This window comes from Nelumbo nucifera, chromosome 1 (genome assembly GCF_055504915.1).
Source record: "Nelumbo nucifera cultivar China Antique chromosome 1, China Antique-T2T, whole genome shotgun sequence".
Lineage (NCBI taxonomy): Eukaryota > Viridiplantae > Streptophyta > Magnoliopsida > Proteales > Nelumbonaceae > Nelumbo > Nelumbo nucifera.
The window spans coordinates 48,895,901-48,923,113 of NC_142649.1; the positions used below are offsets into that span (position 1 = coordinate 48,895,901).

Genomic DNA, 27,213 nt, shown 5'->3' on the forward strand with positions numbered 1-27,213 from the left:
TTGTTCCTATGAATTATCCAATTTTATCACAATACTTGAGGATGAGGAAGTCGAATAGGACTTTTATCATGACCAGCACCAACTCTACTCATGTGTATAGTGTGCTTGGTTGAAATCTTAATGATCATTCGAGCTAGTAGTGCATCATGAACTGTTAATGCATGAACTTCAACAATTGATTTAGAAAAAAAAAAAGAGAAAAGAGAAGAAGAGAAAGGGACAAAGTCCAAATTACTCCATTGTCATGAACTGAATAGTAAAACTAGCGGTTCATGATATGAGTTCAGTCCCAACTCCGCTATTCCAAGTTGAATAGTAAAACTAGCAACTGGGAATATGAGTATTGTTATCTGCCTCTAGCCTGTGACCCATGTGAGATGGAGCATAAAATGCACTCACACAAAAAAAAAATGAAAGAAAAGAATTCGGTGATGACTGAGGTTCAAGGGGACAAAAATATAGTTGGAAATTCAATTTAATGCATTGAAAGGATTTGAGACCAAGCTCGAGGTGATGGTTAATTATGGCGGTCAAGGAGCTGCTATACATATTGAACGGAATTGAGTGTTGGAGCATGAAGAATCTCATGTTCTCCCTTCCTTTGTTCTCATGTATGTGGTAAGAGTGGCCAATCATGGGGATGAATCAGAATGTTTATGCAGGTTTCCCGACCACTTAATGCATTCTCATCCTAAAATTCATTTGGTAGATGGTAATAATTTGGGAAATGATCAGTTTATGGGTAATATCTTTGCTTGAGGACAAGAAAAAGCATAAGTGTGGGGGAGTTTGAGGTGTGCGCATGCCACACATCATTTTTATTGTTGTATACATAGTTTCGATGATGATTTGCAATGGTTTTTACCTTATTTGAGCATAATTTCAGGAAACCAGGAGTTTGGGACAATATAGGGTGAAGAGAGCATGAAGACATGTTGATATGGCGAAAAGGGAAGCACTTCAGCCCATCAAGAAGAAAAGCCCAGCCAAAACCCCAAGGGAAGACCACAAAGGAAAGAAGCCCAACTGCAGCCCAGCTGAAACCCTATGGGAGAACAACAGTTCGACCCATCAAGTTTTTCCCAATAGCAGTTCTGCCCACTAAGAACAGCAGCCCAACCGCAGCCCTAAGGGAGGCTCCAAAAAGGCGGATGACTTTAGAGAAGGAAAGAAAGGCTGAAAAGAAGAGAACAAAAGGAAAGGAAAAAGAGGAAATCAGGGTTTGGACCCCTGAAGACAAAACCAAAGAAGAAGAAGAAGAAGAAGTGCTAGAGAAGGGAGAAGGCTGCTGAATGCGAAATGAAGAGGAGATCAAAGATTGATGCAGAAATCTTAGGTTGTCTTTTTCTTTGATTCTGCAAATTCAATAACTTAGATTCGATTAGGGTTTCATGATTTTTCTTTATTGAATCTTTCTTCCATTCTTTCTATTATGTGAACCATGATGGATTTCAAATCTGATATGTAATTAATATTTTAAGCAGATCCGATTGATTATGATTTATTCTTGGGATTTCTTGATTAGGGTTTTCGATTAATAGAATAATCATGGCCAAATTGTTCTTGTTTGAATTGCTTGAGAAAGAGTTTAGGTAATCAGATCAACTAATCAAGAAATCGGATTGAATGCATCTTAGAGATAATTTGCATGATTCGTTGGCATTCTTTCAACTAGAATAAATTTTTGTCGACTTCTTGTTCTTAATGTATATATGGCGATTAAATTTCTGATAGAGATATAGGAATTATTGCTCATAGATAGAGTGGGCTGTGCTCGAGAGAGGCTGGTCATACAATTAGGGTTTCGCCAACCCAAGACTGAATTCACTTCGGTTGGGCTGCTTAAAGATTTAATTGCTAAACCGGTTCTGCTAGTTCTTGCATGCAGTAATTCTTCTTATCATTAAAGGTGGTCTAATCCGAAACTGCTTAGGGTAGTTTGCCAATTAGGAGTTAGGGTATTTCTTTGTTTAATATTTTGGTTTATCAAATAACAAAAGGCAGATTCAGTTCTAGTAGTTGTTGGATCAATCCCCGTGGGAACGATACTCTACTCATCATTATATTACTTGATCGGCTAGTGCACTTGCTAGTGTCTTCTAAGCACATCAGAATCCTACACATCATACCCCTTTGGACTTGCCCTCTCATTACAAAACCCCCCCTTTTGTTTTTCATTTAATTCCCTACACATTTATGAAAATCATCCAAGCCCCCTATCTACCTTGAACGCAATCTTTGCCGTAGATCTAAACCCCCTTGCTTCTCCACCCTAGGATCGGCCTAACCCTCACTTCAGTACACCCCAAAATCCTAAATTCTAAAACCCTACCTGCCCCCTCTTGTTTTGGCTCCTAATTTTGAATTTTGAAACTTAAATTTCAAATCCCCCTCTTCTAGGAAGCCCCCATCCCTTAGATTAGTACAAAGAAATCTCAACTCTCCATCTTTTTAAGCCTCACACTCAAACACCAAAAAACCCTAACCAAGACCCAACCTAACCCTAACTAAATCCCCTTCATTCGGTCCTAACCCAACCCATGTAGTCCCAACTGAACCAAAACAGCCTATCCCATCCGGTCCTAAAGGAAAGCCTAAGAAAAAAATAATAAAAGAAAAAGAAAAAAAACCTAGATAAAACCTAACCAAAGCAACCAAAAGGGGGACTTTTCATTCTCTCTGACTCTCTCCATTCTCTTCCACCTTCTCTCCCACCAAGACCACTAAACTTTCTCACACCCCCATCTTCTTCTTCCTACTCTCATTCCATGGAACAAAACCCAACTAAACCCTAGCTTCATCTTGATCCTCCTCCTTCCTTCTCTCATCCCTAATCTCCACGAAACCACCATGAACGAGCCAGCTTTACTCCCTCACTAACCTCCCACCATCAAACCCCTATCAAGCTCTCTCTGCTCCCTCACCAAGACTCTTCCCACCAAACTATGCCTTCCTCCTCTCTCTCAACCTCCTTCCTCCACCACCGAACTCCCTTGCTCTCATCTCATCTCCTTCACACCCAACAACCAAAAACCCTAGCCTCCTTCTCTCTCACTCACTCCACCATTCTCCTCCATCTCCTATCTTCCTCTCCAACCCCATTCGATCTCAGCCCCTCAAAATCTCCATTTCCTATATCTCTTAACCTCTCTCACACCCAAAAGCAAAACCGAAATCCCTCTATCTCCCTTCTCACTCTACCACCAAAGTCTCCTATCCACCACCATCTTACAACCGAAATCGTAGGGACACCATCTCATTCGGCCAAGAGAAGCCAAGACAAGCCAATCGACCAAGAGAGAAGCAAGGGAAAAGGTAAAGAGGGTTAGCCATGTGAAGGAGTAAAAGGAAGAAGAAAACTAGATTACAACCCAAGAAAGGAAGACCATCAAGCATTTCAGCACCATCAACATTTCAATTTTCAATTCGTATGATCCATCAGTAATTGTTTGTCAAAAGGCCACAAAGAGGTGATCTTCTCATCTCATTCTTTTCTTTTTTTTATACATTTTTTTCTCGAACTTTATTGGTGCCCTAGGTAGTCTCTAATTTCATCATGTAACCCCTTTCATGTAGGCGACATTATGTAATTATTTTGAGTAGTTTTCATGGTGGTTAGACGTAGGAATCATTAGAACATTTTGTTAATCCCTTTGAATGAATATCCCTTGTCTTATAGTGTTTGTTTTGGCTGAATTTGAATTTGTTTCAGTGCTGAAATATATTCACTTTCATAGCTTTTCAATTTGATTTAATCTAGGCTAAAGGATTTTTTTTTCTTGAATTTTTTTATATTGGAAATAACAATTGAAAGGGATTTTTATAGGGGATTGAATCACTTGTGGCTTTCCCTTTCCCATTTGCTTGGTAGGAATGAGGAGAACCTTGGATAAAGAAGGAGAGTGGCATATAGTTGCCAACTCCTTTGCTCCTTTAAGGGTTTCCCACACCCGAATTGAGAATGGGAGGGTTAAATCATTTGAGAGAAGAATCCTCTATTACAATTACCCTCTTTCATGTATCAAATTAATAGCCTTCTTGTAGACTTAATTATTTCTAGTTTTTTTTCCTTTTCACTAAATTAGGAGAATGGTACTACTTATCAATTGTGGGAGAGGGGTGCCTAATACCTTCCCTTTCTCGCCTAAAAAGTACATAGGTTAGATTTGTTTTGGGTGTGAGTCATGTCTTGTTGTGTTTCTTGAACTTGGGAGGCCCATCACTCCCATGTTCTTTTCTTTGATGGGTGGCAGCTCTATACCATTTCAGCCATGGAATGAACTCCAAACTCAATTTGGATGTTCATACAAATTTACTAATATATATAATATATATAAATTGTCCACTAGTACCCCGTCCATGGTATTGAGTTAATGTGTCTATGTGGGCGACCAGACCGATTTGTTACCTATAAGTGCCAAGAGCCTAAGACCAATAGCTCCAAGTCCCCTAATAGTTATATTGCTTGGGCACAATACATCCTTAGTAACGCTATGTACTACCGGATGTTGCAAGATTTCGGTCTTCTTAGATTCGTCAATTGTTATACAAACCTCACTGGTAGGGAAGGAGTGAAGTATGTGGGTCATGTGCTGGAGCACTGGTGTTGCCACACCCAAACCTTCGTGGATGTGTTTAGGGAGTTTACCATTACAGCGGAGGATGTGGCTACCTTATTGTCATTGTCCATTGGGGCTGCTATGTTTGCTCAGCACCTCCAGCACATCGAGTCTATTCCTGCAAACTTGAGGGAGCTCTGTGATGAACTCCTTCATGAAATTGTGGCTTACAAGGCTTGAGTAGATCGAACCTCTACACGTGGAAAGATGCCATTGGACCAATGGCTAGAGTTCTAGTTTGAATCCCATGTTAGGGCAGACGTCATGGTGCATGGTGTGAATACTCAATGCCACCTTGCTGCGTTTATTTTGTATGTTTCTTCCGGTTTCCTCTTCCCTAGGCTCCTTGCATACTGCCTATGGGCAATCCTAGTTTTGCTTGTCGTTCTCGCTGCTAGTGGCCATCAGTTGCCATTAGCTTCGATGTTCCTAGGCTCCCTCTACAAATAGATGAACGATACCATCCAATAGATAGTGGGCTCGAGTTGCAAGAGGTGCATCGGCTATATTTGTGTGCCATTCCTTTGGATGTTCTTGTGTGAGTGCTTCGACCTCAGCATCACACCTCGCCGTCTATCCCCTATTTGAGTTACCGTCGTCACCATGAGGGGTGATGAATTTGAAGATAAGGAATTCAAGGTTTGTAGGAGCAAGCGTTGACTTTAGGCTCTTAGGCACAAAAATTTTAGGACGAGCGAGATTGACACGAATCAACACCATGCTGTTCTGTGTTGGCATGTCTCTTTCGGAAGACGATGATCAACAATGCGCTATGGAAGTGCATAGTCCTATTGTGGGCGTCACACAACTAGTGACCTGGCCTAGTGTGGTGGCATATCTTGACCGCATCGGTGAAGCGCAACTGGCTGCCTACCATCCAGATCGGGTGATGCGTTAGTTTGGCTATGTTGATATTGGCGGGCAGCTCCTGAAGGAAAGGGAAATCCATCATATGGTTGGCCAAACCATGATAGATGATGGTTATGCAAAACTTCAAAAATTTCTTTTCTCCCTTCCAAGAATCGTATTCCCAGTTTTAGAAAAACTACATTTTTCAAGGATTGTTCTTGCACCAAACCGGACCAGATTTGAAACCATAAGAAATGGAGAGGAATATTTGGTACAGAATCCATACGTGTAGTTCCCAAAGTAGGTATTCATGCCCAAAGAAGGTATCAAAACCCACTTCCATTGAAGATGGCACAACTTGAGATGAAGCAGGTTCAACAATGCAGTCCTTCAACACGAACTGTAATCCAATATATTGGATCGAGCAAGGGAGGTGAGCACAAGTTTGATATGATACTTTCTTGCAAAAATCAGAATCAGAACTGATCTCTATTAGTTCAAGAATGGAGGTCGAATTAGGATTAGGGTAGCAAGAGCAGGAGAGAGAGAGAACTGAGAGCAGTGTGTAAACTTGGAGCATTTCGCCCTCTTCTATTTATATAAGTTAAAGAACTGCTCTCCTAATCCAATTAGGAGTTTCCTGATCTGTTTATGGTCCGAGTTCACTGTTAAAGAACCTCCCCAGTATGGATGAAGAAGTCCATTCATGTATTAGGAGTAGTTCCATCCAGCACATCGCCCATTCCACTGTTGTGTGACAACACTAGAGCCATTGCTCAAGCTAAGGAGCCAAGAATCCACTCGAAGTCAAAGCATATCGAGAGGAAGTACCATGTACTGCGGGAGATTGTTGGTAGAGGGGACGTCTAGATTTAGAAGGTAACATTAGTGGAAAATATAGCAGACCCATTGACAAAGCAACTGACACAGAAAGTATTTGAGAAACACGTGGACAGTATGGGACTCCGGCTTGTACCCGATTAGACCTAAGTGCAAGTGGGAGCTGTTAGACATTGTATGCCCTTAGCTCCAATCAGATTAATGTACATTAGACATTTATTGTAAATGAATAAAAGTACATAATTGGTTCATGTTATATCTGGTATGTTTCTATGTAATTACCCTTAAACTGGGCACTTATGAGACTCGTGTTAGTTTAGAATGTTCACAGCCATTGGATAGACCTGGGGAGGTTTATCCTGCCAAGGCTGATACTAATGTGCTGGCAAGTCGGTTGGGGTAGCTTGTTTCTGCTGCTAGGGTGAGACCCGAAGCACATGTAGTGTGTGTTTACTTAAAACATTGAACCCAAACCATTTTCCAGTTATGCCCTGGACCTTGGAGATTGATGGGCAAAACTAGAAAGTTACACCTAACCCATAGACTTGATTATGGTACTACATTGGGTGTTGGATTGGGTTGTCTTTGATATGCCAGTTAGTAAGATCCTTAGCAGTGGTCAAAACTTGGGTATGTTGGGATAGTCTGAGAATTCATTCGAGTGGGTGATCATAGTGACATGATCAGGTCGTTTGTCGGACAAAATGAATGATTGGGGACTGCGCTCTCTCTGATGGAAACCAAAACTGCCGGCAATCGATTTCAACAATGTTTGAGATTTGTTTAGAAAAAAATATATCTATATGAAAAAATATATATTATGTTTTATGAAAAAGGTTTGCAAAAGGTTTTAATTCCCAGGATCCATCCTGAGCAGAGAGTGCGACACTGTACCTTCCAGCCGAGGTCCTCTCTTGTCGAGTAGTGTTTGATCATTATGGGCTGAGAGGTTAAGTGTAAGACCATTTAGGGCTTTTATACCTGATGGGCTAATTTCACTTAAGACCAAAGTCCTTGGGCCTTCATAAGGTGGCTGGACTCAAGGACCATTTAGAGTTAAATGTTGGGCCCATTAAGAGCTCATAGTGATGGACTCAGGGGTTCACTATGTTCAACAATGAAATCGGCCAAGCCTTGTAATAAAGGCTAGGCTGAACCCATATGGCTTTTGTGAAGATCAATGTTAGGGTCCCATGCCATACAAAGAGAGCCAAGTTAGTCAGCAATTAAAAGGGGAGGTGAGCCCACTTACTTAATGGGCCTAGGGCCCAAGATTAATATGATTAATCAAGGTGTTACATGACAGATTAAGCAGTCATGTGACATGGGGCGAATATGGGTATGGATCTAGGTTTGGATCAGTAGATAAGATAAGGGGATAAGCCTTATCACTTAAGGAGTCTAGATCCAAATAAAGATTTGGATTAGGAAACTCCTAATTGGATTAGGAGAAGCTGATCCTTAAGGCTTATAAATAGAGGGGGTGGATTGCTTATGTTTCAACCTTCTTCTGCTCTCAGTTGTCTCCCTCTATTCTTGCCGCCCTACCCTATTCGATCTCCAATTTCTTGGACTGATCAAAATTGGATCTTGATTATGATTTTTGCAAGAAAAATCATATTTAATTCGTGCTCACCATCCCTTGCTAAAGAAATGCAGTTCTTACTGAAGGACTGCATTGCTGAATCTACTTCATCTCAAGCTGTGCCATCGTCAGTGGAGGCGGGTTTTGGTACCCTCTTTGGGTGTGAACACATACGTTGGGAGCTACATGTGTGGATTCCGTATCAGGTATTGCTCTCCCATTCTTTTCATTTCATATTTGGTCCGGTTTGTTTCAAGAATGATCATTGAAAAATGTAATTTTTCTAAAACTGAGAATACGATTCCCGGAAGGGAGAAAAGAAAATTTTGAAATTTCGCCCCGCCACCTTGTACGGTTCAGCTATCCATATGATGGATCTCCATTCCCTTCAATCTGTGCCACGGCCTGTTGACTTGGGTTTTGCTTCATTACAATCGCGGGAGTGCCCAACTGAGGCTGGACAAGAGTATCCAACATCACCATCTACAGAGGAGGTTGCGCCTGCCATGGAGCCGACAGAATTGAAAATGGTGGTGCTCTCCAAGAAGATCACCTGTGTTCGGTTCTCGAGCAGACGCATGATGAGGATGGCTCCCCGCCGACCGAAGCGAGGTCCTGTGGATTGTGTCTCAGTACGTGATATATTCTCGTCCTTCTCCCCTTCTTTTCTGTTATTTTGGTTATTTTTATTAAGAATAACTGAGCCATGTTTGATTTATTGTTTTTTGAATCCTGTGGAGAGTGACGACATCCCACCAAGTGTGGAGGTCCCGGTTGCGCCTTCAGAACAGTTTGGTCTGGTAAGTGAAATTTTATCTTGTTTTACACTACTGAACACTTTTACTGTATCTAATTTTGGTGTAGTCTTTTATTTTGAAGCGTGTGAACGCTATGGAAGCTCAGCCCGACTTAGACGCGTCAGAGGTTCCTGCAATGGGCAAAAAGGTTTGTATAAATTTATTTTACTAATGTGGTTTGGTTGCACATTGAGGTTGCACATCGAGAGCTTGGGGAATACTACGATAAGCACTACATCCCCTCCTTGGGATATGAAACCATAGATCCTGTCTAGGTCCAGGGGCGTCGAAGAAACGATAAGTACTCCGTCTCTCGTTCGGTAGTGGGGTTCGCTTCAATTGTCATCTAGGCAGGATGGATGCCATCAGCCAACCTTCACCCGGTGGTCGTAGGGCCGGCCCTGAATACAATTACGACAATGATGGGCCATATAATGAATCGGGCTGTCGAGGAGCTCTCGTAGATGGACTTTGCTCGATGGCTTGAAGTCTACAGATCCTTTTCTGCCATCGGCTTCTAGATGGATCAAATCGCTCGTTGGCCCATGCGTTCTGGAAGGCCAATCTCAAAGTGTCATAGTCCATTTTGTTTCACTCGTTGAAGGACGTACGTCTCCGCTGAAAAGTGGTGAAGGCCAGCCTTGCGAACGCTACTAACAAATTAGAGTCTCTCATGGAGGAGTGCGCACAACAGCGCAAGGTGGTTGCCGAGTATGAAGTAGAGCTCAAGGACCTGGATGCTTTCGAAGACTGGGAGGAGGCTTTGGAAAATATTGTTATAATGAGAAAAGAGTGGGTCAATTCGTGAACAACTGTAACTTTTTGTGAATTGTTTTTGAACAGATTGTGAATTTTTCCTTAAATGAATGCTTTCGTTTCCTCAATTATTTTTGTACCAAAGTAACTTTATCGCAAACGTTCGCTGGTTGTTGGCCTTCGCGTAGTACCGTTGATCTTTTTTTGAGTCATCCGTTTAGAGGAATGTTTCTTAGTGTGTTAGGTGCTTCTCGTTTGTGTAGAATCTCTATGGTAAGAGGCGCACAAAGTTTCGTTCCCACGTCTGTGCAAGTGTTTGGACATTGCTGATAAGGAAGAAAACTACAAGTGAGTGTGAAACCTTTTGCTGAGTGTGAGACCTTTTGCTGAGTGTAGGTTTATGGGGTTGTGACCTTTTACTGTTCCCCCCTTGTGTGAATGGGAGGGTGCTACATGGGTGTTTTACGAATTTAGCGCAATCGAGTAGCGGTGAGATTGGACTGTAAACGTGGATCGACATAAGTACAGTTTGGACTTTAATTGCAAACCGCTAGGGAAAGGAATTGAGTGTTATATCAACTCCCAAAATATACTGTATGTATGTTAACATTGAGCCATGCCATCCGAAAAAATGTTGAAGACTAAACACTATCATGCCATAGCTACTTATCAAAACATATTGGGTGCGCTTTTCGGGTTAAAGGCCCAACGCGATTGTTGAGTAACATGGCGCAAGTAGGTATCAAATAAACCCAAGTAATCAAAGTCAAATATTTTGTGGACCTTCACCGTGAGTGAACGCCTCTGTATGTTTCTTGGTGGTCATAATTTACCTTTAATCGCAAATCGTTAAAGAGAAGAAAGAAATCGACTATTTTTCATTTCTTGAAACATCGCTAGGTGCGATAAGGTTATCTTAGTATAATGCAGACAACTTAGCATGCACAAAGGAAAGGGGAGTTGAACCTTTTCGTAGGAGGATGCGACTTTCGTAAGGATTGAGACGAATGTTGTCGTGGTATGAGAAAATAAGTCTTTGTGTGGGCGATATGGTTAGGGATCGAGCTTGAGTCTTTGTTTCCTTTTGCGATGACTTTTGGTCGTCACGTGAGAAAACTATTAGAACGAGTGTTATTCTTAGCAAAGTATCATCATCTATGTATGGGATGGCTTAAGTTTGTTTTTGTTTTTTTTTTTTTTTTCAGATCATTGCATTTGTAAGTTGAACAAAGTATCTGCACTTGTAAGTTAGGCAAAGATCATACCTGATGTCGCTGAAGCCTCCTTGGGGTTGTTGGAGGATGTGAGTGCACCTAGGGTTGCTAGGGAAATTTGAGTGTGATCCTAGGGTTTCCAGGTGAAATAAACATGCCTTGGTTGCTAGGGCCTTCCTGGGGTTGCCCGGGAATCTGAGTGCAAGCCAGGGGTTACCAGGGGATGTGAGCGCGCCTGGGGTTGCTAGGGTCTTCTCGAGGTTGTTGGGGGAAACCGAGTGCGTATGGGGTTGCCAAGGCCTTCCTAGGGTTTCTAGGGAATCTGAGTGCGCTTGGGGTTGCCAGGTTCTTCCTGGGATTTCCAGGTAATGTGAGCGCGCCTACGGTTGTCGGGGCCTTCCCGAGGTTGCTAGGGAAATCTAAGTGCACCTGGGATTGCCAGGGCCTTCCTGGGGTTGCCAGGGAATGTGAGCACGCTTGGGGTTGCCAGGGCCTTCTTAGGGTTGCTAGGGAATCTGAGTACGCCTGGGGTTGCTAGGGAATGTGTGCACGCCTGGAGTTGCTAGGGCCTTCTGAAGGGATGAGAGATCCATCCCATGGACGCCCAAAGATTGCGGAATAAGGGGCGAATTTCAAAAATTTTTCTCTCCCTTCAACTAGGAATCATATTCCCTATTTAGAAAATCATATTTTCAAGGATCATTCTTGAACCTTAAACTGAACCAGATCTGAAAAAAAAGTAGGAGAGAATTATACCTGATACGGAGAAGTAGAATCTCCCAACGAAGGTGTTCACGCCCAAGGAAGGATCCAAAGACTGCTCCCACTGAAAATGGCGTAGTGCAGGTGGAGCAGAATCAGTAGTGTTCTTCTCCAAGAACTCTGTCCTTCGCAAGAATCAGCAAGATGGTACGTGAGCACAGCTTCCTTTCAATCATTTCTCAAAGAACTGATGTCAAGATCCAATCTTGACTTCTCCCACAGCTGGAGATCGAACTGGCAAATAGGGCAGCAAGAACAGGGAGGCGGCAAAAGAGCATTTGCAGGGAGCAGAATTCTCTCTTCTTTTCAGCACTAAAGAAAACCTGATAATCTGTCTCTAAAGGCTGCCGCCCCCTTCTTCTTTTATAATCTTAAAGGGATCAGCTCCTAATTAGATTAGGAGTTGCTAATCCAAATCACATTTGGGTTAGAAGTCCCTTTAAGTGATAAGGGATAATCCTTATCTTATCTGGAGATCAGATCAATCATCTCCTAATCTAATTAGGAGGTTTCCAGATCTAAATCCTATTCAGATCTTGGACTCTCTAAGTGGATAGGGTCTAAGCCCAATCCTATTAGCTGATCCACTTCAGAATTTGCCCCTTTATTAACTAAATAAACAGCCCAGTTCGAATTGGGCTTTAGGCCCATTAAGCTTATGTGCTCACTTAACCCTCTTAACTGCTGCCCAGTTGGGCTTCCTTGTATGGCCTGGGACCCAAGCATTGATCTACACATCAGCCACATGGGTTCGACCCAGCCTTTGTTACAAGGCTTGGCCGAATACACTGTTAAAGACAGTGCACCCCCTAAAACCCATCAAATGGGCTCTACGGGCCCAACACTTACCCTAAGAGGTCCCTAGGCCAAGCCACCTTGTAACACCCAGGGATTGTGGGCATATGCAAGATTAGCCCATCAGGTATTATCCTCAATGGTCTTACACTTAACCTCTCAGCCCATAATGATCATACACTGCCCGACAAGAGAGGACCTCTCCCTTGGCTACAAGGAACAGTGTTGTACTCTCCACTTATATGGATCCCGGGAATTAAAACCTTCTTGCAAATATTTTAGAAACCATAATATATATACTTTTATATCTTATATAAAATATATTTTGCAAAACAAATCTCAACGGTTGAAATCGGCTGCCGGCAGTCTTGGTTTCCATCAGTGAGAGTGCATCCCCGATCATTACCTTTGTCCGACAAAGGGGCTGATCCTGTCACTATGATCACCCACTCAGATGAATTCTCGGACTGTCCCAACATACCCAGGTTTTGACCCCCGCTAAGGATCTCACTGATTGGTACATCAAAGATAGCCCAATCCGACACCTAGTGTAGTATCATAATCGAGTCTAGGGGTCGGGTGTAACTTTCCAGTTTTGCCCATCAATCTCCAAGGTCCAGGGCAATACTGGAAAACTGGTCCAGTTCAAAGATTCAATTAATCCTACACTATATGTGCCTAGGGTCTCACCCTGGTAGCTAAGACAGGCCACCCCAACCGACTTGGTGGCACCACAGTGTCAGCCTTGTCAGGATAGGTCTCCCCAGACCGACCCACTGGCTGTGAACATTCTAAACTAACATGAGTCTCATTAAGTGTCCAGTTTAAGGGTATTACACAGAAACATACCAAGGGAACATGAATCAAATATGTACCTTTATTCATTTACAATAAACTCATAAAGTACATCATTCTGATTGAAGCTAAGGGCATACCAAACTGTCTAACAGCTCCCACTTGCACTTAGGTCCAATCAGGTAATAGCCGGAGTCCCATGCTTTCCATGTGTTTCTCAAACGCTTTCTGTGATAGTGGCTTTGTCAATGGGTCTGCTACATTTTCCGCTGACGCTACCTTCTGAATTAGGTTGTCCCCTATACCAACAATCTCCCGCAGTACGTGGTACTTCCTCTCGATGTGTTTCGACTTCGAGTGGGCTCGTGGCTCCTTAGCCTGAGCAATGGCTCCATTGTTGTCACACAACAATGGGATTGGTGATGTGCTGGGTGGAACTACTCCCAACTCGTGAACGAACTTCTTCATCCACATGGCTTCTTTGGCAGCCTCACTTGCGGCAATGTACTCAGCCTCGGTCGTGGAGTCTGCAGTGGACCCCTATTTGCTGCTTTTCCAGCAAACAGCACACGATCCTATCGTGAAAACATATCCAGATGTAGACTTTCTATCATCTGGGTATGACTGGAAATCGGCATCTGTATACCCTTGGATCTGTAGTGAGCTACCGTCAAATACTAGACAAAACTCTTTTGTCCTTCGAAGGTACTTAAGTATGTTTTTCACAGTAGTCCAATGCTCCTGCCCTAGGTTGGCCTAAAATCTGCTTACTACACTCACTGCCTGAGCTATGTCAGGACGAGTGCACAGCATGGCATACATGATGCTCCCTACGGCTGAGGCATAAGGAACGTCTTTCATGCCATCAATCTCCTCAGAAGTCTTGGGAGACATCTTCTTGGAGAGAGTGACTCCGTGCCTGAAAGGAACATTTCCTTTCTTGGAGTTTTCCATGCTGTATCTCTTGGCTATTTTATCAATGTAAGCAGATTGGGATAATCCTATTATCCGCTTCAATCTATCTCTATAGAGTCGAAGACCCAGTATATAGGAAGGCTTCTCCAAGATCTTTCATGGAGAATTGCTGTGAAAGCCATACTTTCACCGTAGTTAACATTCCTACATCATTCCCACTGTACTTCCTGTAGACACAGGGTTCATCCGGATTCTGCTCGAAGTCAAACGATTTGACAGCAGAGTTAAAACGGATGTTCCAACTTCTAGAAGCTTGCTTAAGTCCATAAATGGATCTGTTAAGTTTACATACCATGTTTTCCTGACCTGCAGCAATGAAGCCTTGCGGCTGCTGCATATAGATATCTTCAGTAAGATCTCCATTCAGGAATGCAGTTTTGACATCCATCTGCCAAATCTCATAATCATGGTATGCTGCTACAGCTAGCAGGATCCTAATGGATTTAAGCATGGCCACAGGCGAAAAGGTTTCCTCATAATCGATGCCCTCTTTCTGAGTGTACCCTTTCGCCACCAAACGAGCCTTGAAGGTCTCAACCTTACCATCGGGGCCCTTCTTCCTCTTGTAAATCCATTTGCAACCGATTGCTTTTACCCCGGAGGGCGGATCTACTAGAGTCCAGACTCCATTGGTCTCCATTGAGTCCATCTCTGCTCTCATAGCCTCCACCCACTTCTGGGAATCTATGTCCAACATAGCTTCCGTGTAAGTCACGGGATCCTCCTCACTAGTCAAGGTTTCCACCAGGTAACTATTCTGGTCATAACCATAACGGACTGGTGGCCTGGATACCCGAGTGGATCTTCTAAGTTGGTCACTACCTGGAACTTGTGGGACATCTCCCTCCTGAGCTCTCCTCATCAAGAACAACTTCCTGACGATGGGTGTCTAGGATGTAATCAGTTTCCAAGAATTGTGCATTTCGACTGCAGAACACTTTCTGCTCACCTGGGTCATATAATAGATAACCTATAGAGCCTTTTGGGTAGCCTACAAGTAGGCAACGGCTGGTCTTGGATTTCAACTTGTCTGCACTCGTTCTTTTAACGTGTGCTGGACAACCCCAAATCTTCAAGTGTTTGACACTTGGTTTCTTTCTGGTCCAAAGTTCATATGGAGTATTCGGAACGGATTTGGTTGGAACCCTATTCAGCACATAAATCGCAGTCTCTAATGCGTAACCCCAAAAGGATGTGGGTAACTCTGAGTGTATGAGAAGCGACCGGACCATATCTAATAAGGTCCTATTCCTCCTCTCTCAAACACCGTTAAGTTGTGGTGTAGCAGGAGGAGCCAATTGTGATACTATCCCATTTTGCCTTAAGTAGTCCCTGAATTCGTCAGAGAGATACTCACCACCTCGATCTGATCGAAGGGCTTTAATTTCTCTCCCTAACTGTTTCTCGACCTCTTGTCTAAACTCTTTGAACTTTTCAAAGGATTCAGACTTATGTCTCATTAGGTACACGTAACCATATCGTGAAAAATCATCTGTGAAGGTGATGAAATACACGTGCTGATTTCGTGTCCTAACACTCAGGGGACCACATACATCAGTATGTATTAGGTCAAGTGTGCCTATACATCTTTCAGGCTTACCGTTAAATGGCCGTTTCGTCATCTTGCCTTGTAGGCAAGGCTCACAGGTGGGAAGATCTTCTACAGTTAGAAAATCCAAAGGACCATCCTTTACCAACCTTGTGATTCGGTCAACACCGATGTGGCCAAGTCGGTAGTGCCATACACATGTGGGATTAACTGTATCACGGGCTCTCTTTTTGGGGATTTCAGCCGACGTAGTTTCGGTTATGTTAGTTTCTAGAGAAGGATGTAGAACATAGAGACCGTTCTCCAGTTCCCCGTATGCGATGAATCTGTTATTTCTTTTAATAGTAATCGTATTACTAAAGAAGACTGAATAACCATCTGCACACAGTTTTGAGACAGAAATCAAATTTCTTCTTAAATTTTGTACATAAAGACAATCTTTCAGTATAATTATTCCTTCTCTAAAACATAATTCCACGGTTCCTATGGCCGCGGCTGCAACAGTTGCAGTAGTCCCCAAGTAGAGTGTTACTTCTCCTTCACTCAGCCTTCTGCTTACCTTGAACCCCTGCAGTGAGTTACACGCATGAGTTGAAGCCCCGGAGTCAATACACCAGGACACAGAAGCTACCAACAAATTGGTTTCTATAACACAAGTTTCGAAGTTACCTTTCTTAGATTCCAGGTAGGCAAGACAATTCCTTTTCCAGTGGCCGGTCTTCTTGCAAAAATGACAGGCATCTGATGCCTTGTCCTTTCTCTGTTTCTTGGGTTTGGCAGCCTTCTTCTGGGGCTTTCTCTTTGCCTTCCTTTTCTTGCCCGATTTGCCAGTTTCAACAAGCATGGCAATGGGCTCATCCTTTCTAATCAATTCTTCGGCCCTCTGCAACATATTGCTGAGTTCTTGCAAGCTGACGTTCAGCTTGTTCATGTTGTAGTTCATGATGAATGGATTAAAGGATGAAGGCAGAGAGTTGAGAATAACATCAATCTGAGTTACCAGATCCAGCCCGGATCCAAGAGCCTCTAGTTCGTTGATATAGCCCATCATCCGGAGACAATGGTCGTGAACTTGTTGGCCCTTGGTCATTTGCGCGGTTATGAACTGTTTCAAGACCTTCTGCCGAGTGGAACGATTATGCTCTTCGTAAATTGTCCTAAGACTGTCCAATACGTCCTTAGCAAGTTCGATATAGCAGCAGGCAAGGGAGTTTTTCTCCTCCCATTCTTGGTATTCTCTCCAACGGGCCTCAGAAGCCCTATCTCCCGGACGATCTGGGGCAGGATTCTTGGCTACTTTGTCCAATTTCTCAGAGGTTAAGACCAACATAAGGTTCCTGTACCAGTCAGCATAGTTTGGGCCTTTCAACTTGTTGTCATCAAGTAGCTTTGCAAATGATCCGTTTGCCATTTTCTGATAAAAGAGCAAACATCAGTCCACAACCTAATTTGATTCATGTTCATTTCATAGATATGGATTTTAATCTACGATCCATTTCCATTTATTCATCTCTGAGATTTCCCTCCTTTCTCAGTGACGGAGACTACGGGTTGTCTCTGGAAATGTGGGAAATCACATAGGGTGCATGAGGCCAACTGTTTCAGCTGCATAACCCCACCACCTTTCTGTGAAGGATCATATCCACTCATCATATGAGTTTTCCCTTTGGCCTCTGTCAGACAAGGTTCAGAGCCGTTTTCAGGTAAACCTTTCTGTCCAGTGAGTGCTTACCCATCATATTCGTGAACACCAAGGTACCGTGAGAGAGTTCCCATTTTCTGGTGAAGCCCCTCCCACATCGGTCTATGACGCCCCTATCATCTTATGAAACACTTAGACAAGCCCAACAGCAAATGGATAACCCATTTTCTGGTGCATTTCCTCATTACTGAAGGACCCATCTTCGTGCTAATGATGGAAGGCCTTTAGAGAGTTCATCATATGAATCTCCCAATCACATACACTCATATTAGCTGGAGGGAACAGATAATTACGCCCTAGTTCTATCTTTAGGTCAAACCAAAGTGGCTCCTACTGATTTTCATAAAGCCAGATTTTGGTGGGCCTAAATCGGCTAGGGTTCCACACGAGACCGCATGATGAGGTGTGGGGCCCACCACTAAGGAAGGTCATCCAATGACCAAAAGGGACACCATGGCAATGATGTGCATTCAGCCATGGTGTGCGCAAGAGCCACTGTCGATTGAGCATGGGCCAAGCACTTATGGCCCATGTACGTAGCACATCACACATCCACACATCTTATGTGGGGATAAATTGATCCAATCAATTAATTATCTGTAAAGCCCATTTGCAGCCCATTTTAAATCCATAATATTAACTATTAATATTATTCAGGTATATGGGCTGAACAGTTCAACCCATATAGCTTTATGTGTTAAGTGGGCTTTTGGCAGTTTTAACTATTTAAAACTGGGCCTTTACAGGTTGGACCGAATTAACCATTTAATTAAATATCAATCCTTAGGCCCATTAGTGGGAAAATTAGGGCTGACTTTCAGCTTTGATTTAAACCCTAGATTCGGTCCAAACAGTTTGAACCAATATTGGTTCGAATGGGTCTAGGGTTTGATCTTTAATTAAATCTTTAATTCAAGAAAATAATCTGAAATTAATTACTGATAAAAGAAAATCAAGAATCAGTCAAACAGGGTTGTTCGCACAATCCATCCTGCAAAACAGAGGTTAGATCACAGAATGCAGTTCCACAAACTGCAAATCGCAGATAGCGATTCTCCCATCTGCAAAATCTTCTTCTCTGCGAAATCTCCCTTTCTGCGCCGCCATCTTCAATCCAAAATTAAAATAAATAGAAATCCTATTTCTATTAATAATTACATCAGATCGAATACCTGTACATTGAGTCTAGAAAAAAAAATTATTTACAGACCAAATGTAATAAATAAATCAAGAAACTGCAAATTTTGCAGGTTCCCTGCGCAAACCAAGATTTCGATCTCCTCTTGTACGAACAACCCATAAATCAAGAAAATCATAAAGAACAATTCTAAATAATAATCAGATTTATATAAATTAATTTCAGATTATTCGCCCATTAATTTTGGGAACAAATTTCCCAAAACCCATATCTGTGCAAATCGGGTAGAACACCTTCTACCCATTTGCACAGGTTCAGATCTGAAACAAGATGGTTCAAGATTTGAACCTGGCTCTGATACCACTGAAGGGATGAGAGATCCATCCCATGGATGCCCAAAGATTGCGGAATAAGGGGAGAATTTCAAAAATTTTTCTCTCCCTTCAACTAGGAATCATATTCCCTATTTAGAAAATCATATTTTCAAGGATCATTCTTGAACCTTAAACTGAACCAGATCTGAGAAAAAAGAAGTAGGAGAGAATTATACCTGATACGGAGAAGTAGAATCTCCCAACGAAGGTGTTCACGCCCAAGGAAGGATCCAAAGACTGCTCCCACTGAAGATGGCACAGTGCAGGTGGAGCAGAATCAGCAGTGTTCTTCTCCAAGAACTCTGTCCTTCGCAAGAATCAGCAAGATGGTACGTGAGCACAGCTTCCTTTCAATCCTTTCTCAAAGAACTGATGTCAAGATCCAATCTTGACTTCTCCTACAGCTGGAGATCGAACTGGCAAACAGGGCAGCAAGAACAGGGAGGCGGCAAGAGAGTATTTGCAGGGAGCAGAATTCTCTCTTCTTTTCAGCACTAAAGAAAACCTGATAATCTGTCTCTAAAGGCTGCCGCCCCTTCTTCTTTTATAATCTTAAAGGGATCAGCTCCTAATCAGATTAGGAGTTGCTAATCCAAATCACATTTGGGTTAGAAGTCCCTTTAAGTGATAAGGGATAATCCTTATCTTATCTGGAGATCAGATCAGTCATCTCCTAATCTAATTAGGAGGTTTCCAGATCTAAATCCTATTCAGATCTTGGACTCTCTAAGTGGATAGGGTCTAAGCCCAATCCTATTAGCTGATCCACTTCAAAATTTGCTCCTTTATTAACTAAATAAACAGCCCAGTTCGAATTGGGCTTTAGGCCCATTAAGCTTATGTGCTCACTTAACCCTCTTAACTGCTGCCCAGTTGGGCTTCCTTGTATGGCGTGGGACCCAAGCATTGATTTACACATCAGCCACATGGGTCCGGCCCAGCCTTTGTTACAAGGCCTGGCCGAATACACTGTTAAAGATAGTGCACCCCCTGAAACCCATCAAATGGGCTCTACGGGCCCAACACTTACCCTAAGAGGTCCCTGGGCCAAGCCACCTTGTAACACCCAGGGACTGTTGACAGATGCAAGATTAGCCCATCAGGTATTATCCTCAATGGTCTTACACTTAACCTCTCAGCCCATAATGATCATACACTGCCTGACAAGAGAGGACCTCTCCCTCGGCTACAAGGAACAGTGTTGTAGTCTCCACTCATATGGATCCCGGGAATTAAAACCTTCTTGCAAACATTTTAAAAACCATAATATTTATACTTTTATATCTTATATAAAATATATTTTGCAAAATAAATCACAACGGTTGAAATCAGCTGCTGGCAGTCTTGGTTTGCATCAGTGAGAGTGCATCCCCGATCATTACCTTTGTCCGATAAAGGGGCTGATCCTGTCACTATGATCACCCACTCAGATGAATTCTCGGACTATCCCAACATACCCAGGTTTTGACCCCCGCTAAGGATCTCACTAATTGGTACATCAAGGATAGCCCAATCCAACAACTAGTGTAGTATCATAATCGAGTCTAGGGGTTGGTTGTAACTTTCTAGTTTTTCCCATCAATCTCCAAGGTCCAGGGCAATACTGGAAATCTGGTCCAGTTCAAAGATTAAATTAATCCTACACTGTATGTGCCTAGGGTCTCACCCTGGCAGCTGAGACAGGCCACCCCAACCGACTTGGTGGCACCACAGTGTCAGCTTTGTCAGGATAGGTCTCCCCAGACCGACCCATTGGCTGTGAACATTCTAAACTAACACGAGTCTCATTAAGTGTCCAGTTTAAGGGTATTACACAAAAACATACCAAGGGAACATGAATCAAATATGCACATTTATTCATTTACAATAAACTCATAAAGTACATCATTTTGATTGAAACTAAGGGCATACAAAACTATCTAACACCTTCCTGGGGTTGTCGGGGAATTTGAGTGCAGTCCTGGGGTTGCCAGGAGATAAGAGCGCACTTGGGGTTACCAGGGCCTTCCCGAGGTTTTCCAGGGTAATCTGAGTGCAATCCTGGGGTTTCTATGAGACGAGTGTGTATAAGAGACATAATCAAAGGTTAGTACACAGGTTACCTTGATCAAAGTAGTGCATCAACGAATAGTTGTAAATTCATTATATTCAAAATACATGTATACATCAGGGCTTTACCACTGGGACTGAAAAAGAAACTTTATCGCAACACGTGGGCTGCTAACATATGCATCAGGAATTCATCACATTTATTTATAGGCAAAGTACAATCACATAAGGATGCTTATTAGAAAAATAAAGAAACTTAGACAATATCTTTGATACATTCATCTCTAAAGCAGATACATGAGATAGTAAGTTTACATCTTAGACCATGCTATTCAAAGTAAGGCTTCAACCAGTAACCATTTATTGTTTCGTCTTGTTCTCCTGAATCTACAGTTTTTAATACATAGTAGCCAGATAAATGAGCCTCTTTGATAATATACGGGCCTTCCCATGTTGGAGCAAATTTTCCTGCAGACTTGCCCAGTCTAATGTTCAATGCTCTCTTGAGTACCTTATCTCTTTCTTTTAACTTCCTAGGTCTCAACAATCTGTTAAAATTTGTAGCTAGGGCTTGTTTACATTTTATCTATCTTTGGGATGCTTTTTCCCTGCTTTCATCTATACCCTCTAGTTTTTCTGCGAGTAGTTGATTCATGTCTTTTGGCTTGATCTTTTTTCCCACCGCAAAGGCTACACGAGCGGACACCACCCGTATCATTGTCGGCAACACTGCTTCTTAGTCGTACACCAGTGAATAAGGTGTCGCCTGTGTGCTTTTTCTAATGGTGGTGCGAGAAGACCAGAGGGTTTTGGACAGCTTTTCTGACCAGTCTTTTTGATTGTTGACCACCGTTTTGCTCAACATTCTTAGTAAGGTCTTATTGGTGGCTTTTACTTGGCTATTTCCTTGTGGGTAGTACGTCGTTGATGTTCCTAATATTACACCGTACTGCCCTAAAAGGTCATGGACTTCCTGATTCTTAATAGACAAGCGTTATTTGTCAAAATCCTCATTGGGACTCCAAATCGATGGACTACATGTTGCCTAAGGAAGTTGGCTATGTTCTCTACACAAATCCTTCGTAAGGGTATAGCCTCTGCCCACTTAGTGAAGTAGTTTGTAGCACTATAATGAAACAGTATCCACTGGAGGGGGATGTATTTTGCCTATGAAATCTACTCCCCAAGTATGAAAGGGCCAAGGCGTAATGGTAGGATGAAGGCTATTGGTAGGTTTGTGTATCATCTCAGCATGGATCTGGCACTTATGACATTTGTGCACATGTTTTTGAGTGTCTTCTGTCGTAGTAGGCCAGTAGAAGCCCAAGTGCAGGATGTGATTGTACAAGGCTAACTGTCCTTGGTGTAGGGTAGGCTCAGAACTGTGGACTACTTCTAGTACCTCCTCAATCTCTTCGCCGGCCAGGCATCGCAAGGGTTTTCCTGTATGGGACTTCCTATACAATTCTACTTCCTAGAGGTAGAACCACTTAGCTTTGGATAGGAGCTTCCTTCTCAATGTTGGGTCTATCGGCAGTGTGTTGTCTTCTAAGTAAATTATGTACATACTCCTTCAATCCTCCTCGTCCACCATGAGGCATTCTCTCGCATCCACCTCTGGGATACACTTCTCGCATTTGCATTGTACTCTAAAGGAGTCTAACTTCATCACAGGCCAGTAGTACCCCAACCTTTGCAATTTTCTTTACAGGGTGTTGGTGATGTCTCCACAATGGGCTTTGTTGGTCTCATTTAGGATTTCCTCTACCTCTCTCTTACCTAAGCATCTTGTTCTCACCCCGTCCGCTTGTTTATGCTATAACACTCCATTCACTAGTTGAAACCTCAACAGCAATTTGCTATCATGTGTCTCCAATGTTGGGCTGCTTAGTTTTTGAATTATTTCGTACCTCCAGTCGTTTGACATGATTTCATCCTCCTTTTCTACCCAGTCTTCTAATGTGATAGTCGATGGCTTGGCAAGTGTTTGGATGGTAATTTCGATTGGGTCTTTTCTAGACTGAATTTTCGATCCTAGGGTAACCAGTGCATCGGTGAACTTGTTTTTGGCTCTATTCTGGTGTTTGAAGTCTACATCCAGGTCATGGGTTAGCCTCTGGATCAAGGTCCTATATGGAAGGATTGTCAACTCTTTTGTTGTTGTGCTTCCGTCAAGCTGGCCTATTACCAATTTGGAATCACCGATCACTTTAATCTTCTTTGCCCTAGACTCTATTATCTTAATCAATCCTAGAACTAAAGCTTCGTACTCAGTTATATTGTGGGAACAGGGAAACTGGAGTTTGAAGGAGTAAGCAAAGGTTTGACCGTTAGGTGAGGTTAAGGTGACTCCGGCACCAGCTGAAGTACTAGTACTACTTCCATCGAAAGTCAGGATCCACTCTCTTCCTTCAGCTACTGTGATCATCGGTATGTCCCCAGGGATTTCTTTTGATATGGGAAAGTCACCATTGAAGGGAAAGGTGGCCAGGAGGTCTGTCACCGCCTGACACTTAATGGCCCTGGGCTGGGTATACTCTATCATGTACTCACTCAGCTACATCATCCATTTGACAAGTCTTCCAGAAAGGGGAGGTCTATCCATAAAGAACCTGATTGGGTCACTTCGTGCAATGAATCTCACCTTTTGACCTAGGATGTAATGCTTGAATTTTTGTGTGGCGAACACTAGCGCGAGGCATTGCTGCTCCATTAGAGAGTAATTCTTCTCGACTGACTTATAGGTCCTACCAGCGTAGTATATTGAACACTCCATTCCTTCGTCATCTTCTTGTGCTAATAGACATCCTATTGCCTCTGAACCCAATGTGATATATATCCTAAATTTAAAACCTTCCTTGGGTGTTGACATGGTTGGGACCTTAGCAAGGGTAACCTTCAACTGTTCAAAAGTTTGTTGGTGCTCCTTTGTCCACTTGAATTTTACAGACTTCTTAACTAGCTTCATTAATGGCATCGCCACATGTGCAAGACCGGGGATGAACCTTCTTAGGTACGAGACCTTTCCTAGGATGGTTTTCAATTGGGACTTATTGACTAGAGGTGGGAGATCTAAGACTGCTTTCACCTTACTCTCATGTGGGTGTATCCCCGTTTGGTCCACTCTGTATCCCAAAAATTTTCCAGATTGCACTTTGAATGCGCACTTCAACGGATTAAGCCTAAAATTGAAAGTTTTGCACCAACTAAACACTTTTCTCAGCACATTGGGATGGTCTTCCCACCTCTTTTCTTTGACCACTATATCGTTCACATAGTATTCAATTTCCTTGTGTAACATGTCATGGAAGACACTTGTCATGGCCCTTTGATATGTAAGCCCCGGCATTCTTTAATCCAAAGGGCATCATCTTGTAGTGGAAATTCCCTATTGGTATCCTAAAGGCCGTGCGACGTGCATCTGCAAGGTCCAAAAAGATTTGGTTGTACCCACTGTAAGCATCTAGGAAGGAGAAAAGTTCATTCCCTACTATCGAGTCTATCAGCATGTCCATGTTCGGTAAGGGAAGCTCATCCTTGGGGTAGGCCTTATTTAGGTCTCTAAACTCATCCTTGGGATAGTTTAGTTTTCAATGATGTGCTATCACTAGGGAACTAAGCTAGAAACACTAACCTGAGCTGCCTGTTCTTCTTCTTCACTGGTACTATATTGGCCAGCCACTGAGGGTGTGCTATGGGTTTGATGAATCCTACTTTCAAGAGTCGTTCGACTTCCTTTTTAATCTTCAAAGTTACTTCTGGTTTAAAGATCCTTTGTGGCTACTCTACTGGCCTGAACTTGGGGTCTACGCACAGTGAATGCCTGATGAGGTCCAGGTCTAGGCACCCCTTGTGTCTTGTAGGTGAGTCTCTAACTATCCTTGTCTCTCCTTCATCTGCTAGTTCCATGTAGTAGATCGTGTCTTGCAGGTGAGTCTCTGACTTATCAACGGGGACTTTGGTAGCCGACATTTTGATCACGCACCCCTTGTGTTTGGCTTTGATGCACTGGTGATATGTTGATGGGATGAGAGCTAGGCCATGTATTAGAGGTCGTCCCAGGAGGACATGGTAGCTAGTCCTCCTTGAGATGACCTGAAATTCTTGTGCGACAGAGAATGGCCCAATTGCTACTTGCAGTTCAATGGACCCTTGTGTGACATACGCGTTCAATGGACCCTTCTGTGACATACGCATTTCCGTTGAAATTTGTTACCTCCACCGGCAGTCCTCTAACGGTTTCTTGTTGTATTTTCATCAGCATCAATGTATAGATGGAGATCATATTAACGGAACTCCTAGGATCAATCATTGACCTCATTTTGAAGCCCCCAACTCTCGCTAAAACATACTGATGCTGGTTGTGATAGAGGTTGACAGCTAACATGTCTTCCATTGTAAATTCCACGCTGTTGCGATTAGGCCGATAGGGCTCTAATGGGCGCTTGAAGACTTCTACCAGCGCTTTGAGAGCCAGCTTCCTTGTCGATGTGCTTACTCCCTACTTGCTGAAGAACTGTTGGAGCTCCTGGCTTTGCTTGATTCTCTCTATTAGTGCATCAGATTGATATTGGCTTGTTGCTCCTACCACATTGACACTTCCCCCTTGGGCATGGGTCAATTTCTACTCGCGCTGGGTCCCTTTTTACAAACTCATCCAACTTTACATTCTGTACAAACAAACTTCTTAATGAGAAATAGTCCACCAAGTCATGGTGTGGTGACCGGTGATAGCTGCACCACCTTCCGACACATCTATCCTTCTCCGGATCTACTCCTGTTGGTGGGGGTGGCAAATTGATCACTCTGTCTTCAACCAACTTATTCATTACCATAATCACTTCTTTTGTGCAGGGGAAGGGAGGAGGAATCAGTAGGTCATTTTTCTTTCCTGGGGCAGCATTGTGATAGTAGGGCCCCTGTCTGGGTCCTCCGTTGTTCCAAGGCTTATGGTCGACTGCATATGCTTCATTCCTTCCATATGGTGTAGGCTGGTGTGAGGTGTTCTTGACCATGCACACTGTTCTTTCTACACATCTCCATAGTTCGTTAAATGTCTCAACTACCACGTTTTTGATGCCTATTCTGTAAGCAGGCTGCATCCCTTGAACGCATTGTTTGACGAAGCTCTTCTCTATGGCGTGCTTATCGGAAATGGAATGAGCCAGCTTCTGGAACCTCATGACATACACCAAGAGGTCTTTTCTCGAACCTTGTTCTATATTTCTCATATCAGCCATCATCAGCTTCCTTTCTAGGGTGAACCATTTTGACAAGAACTTTTCCGCTAGTTCACCCCACAAATCGATGCTTCTAGTGGTGGGGCTAACAAACTAGGTGTACGCTGGGCTAGTTAGAGATTTTGAAAACTCCTGGACTTTGAGATGCCCATCAAGAGCGAAGGATCCGAGGATGTCTTTAAACTTGCTTATGTGTTCTTGCGGGCTGCCCTTCTGGCCATCATACTGCAGCCACTACTACGGAGGAACGTATCTGACAGGGTAAGGCTTATACAGGATCCAGTCAGAGTAGGGCTTCTATAAGACGATGGGATCCTGTGCTCGGTTGCGGATTTCTACCACTAGTCCTTGGACATACTCTCCCATCTCGTTCTAGCTGAGTGGAGTCTTTGCTACTAGATCTACTTGGGGGAAGGTTCATGGCTGGTTGATGGGGTGTTGCCCTGTTTGCATGGGCGTTGGATTGGTTATGTTGGGTTTTTCTGGGGCAGTAGGAATCGGGTTGGAGGTGTGATGGCTGGCAGGGACGCCAGTGGGAATGGCGATTTGGGTGAAGGGAGACTATTTGGCTTGGGCTGATCGTTGGAGAAGAATTTGGAGGGCGTTCCTTGTTTCTTCTTGCAGCTGCTCAAGTTTTTCAAACCGAGCTTCAAAGTGGGCCTCGAACTTGTATACCTTGTTCAAATGTATTTTGATATCAACTCGATCGGCTGCCTTCATTTTGAAATGATTCTCCACCCCTGGGTTGGTATTCTTAGGGATGTTGTTGTGTTCTTTAGAGATGGGTGTAAGGTTGATTCTACAGGCAGCCATTCTCTGTGATCAAAGATGGAACTAGAGATTCTACTGTAGGTAAGGTGGCGGCTAAGATAGAGAAGTTGTCTCTTTGAAAGACAAAGAAAGACTAAGAACTAGTGGTTGAATGAATTTCATTTTGAGAAGGATCTCCATTTATGGGGAAGATCCCGAGATCTTGAAAGAAAGGAACTAAAGGCGTTTGTCTCCTACTAGGGAAGTGAATATTAGATTCGCCATTAATCATTAAGGGCATTGTTGGGGTTTTGCCACGCCTCCCTATGAGGATCTTTCCGAGGATTGGCTTTCCTTTCACTCGGAGATCCTCATAGCCCACATGTGCTACTACTCTTTTGCTCCTTACTTAACTGACGAGGCG

At 43.1% G+C, this 27,213-nt stretch overlaps 1 protein-coding gene across 1 annotated transcript; it reads right to left on the reverse strand.

Moving 5' to 3' along the window:
- Positions 1 to 22,615: 22,615 nt before the first annotated feature.
- On the reverse strand, positions 22,616 to 24,148 carry LOC104590567 (uncharacterized). Its single transcript, XM_010249280.2, has 2 exons — positions 23,444 to 24,148; positions 22,616 to 23,356 (listed from the first exon to the last, which is right to left on the reverse strand). Exons 1-2 carry the CDS (start codon positions 24,146 to 24,148, stop codon positions 22,616 to 22,618), a joined length of 1,446 nt encoding a protein of 481 aa, XP_010247582.2.
- Positions 24,149 to 27,213: the final 3,065 nt, after the last annotated feature.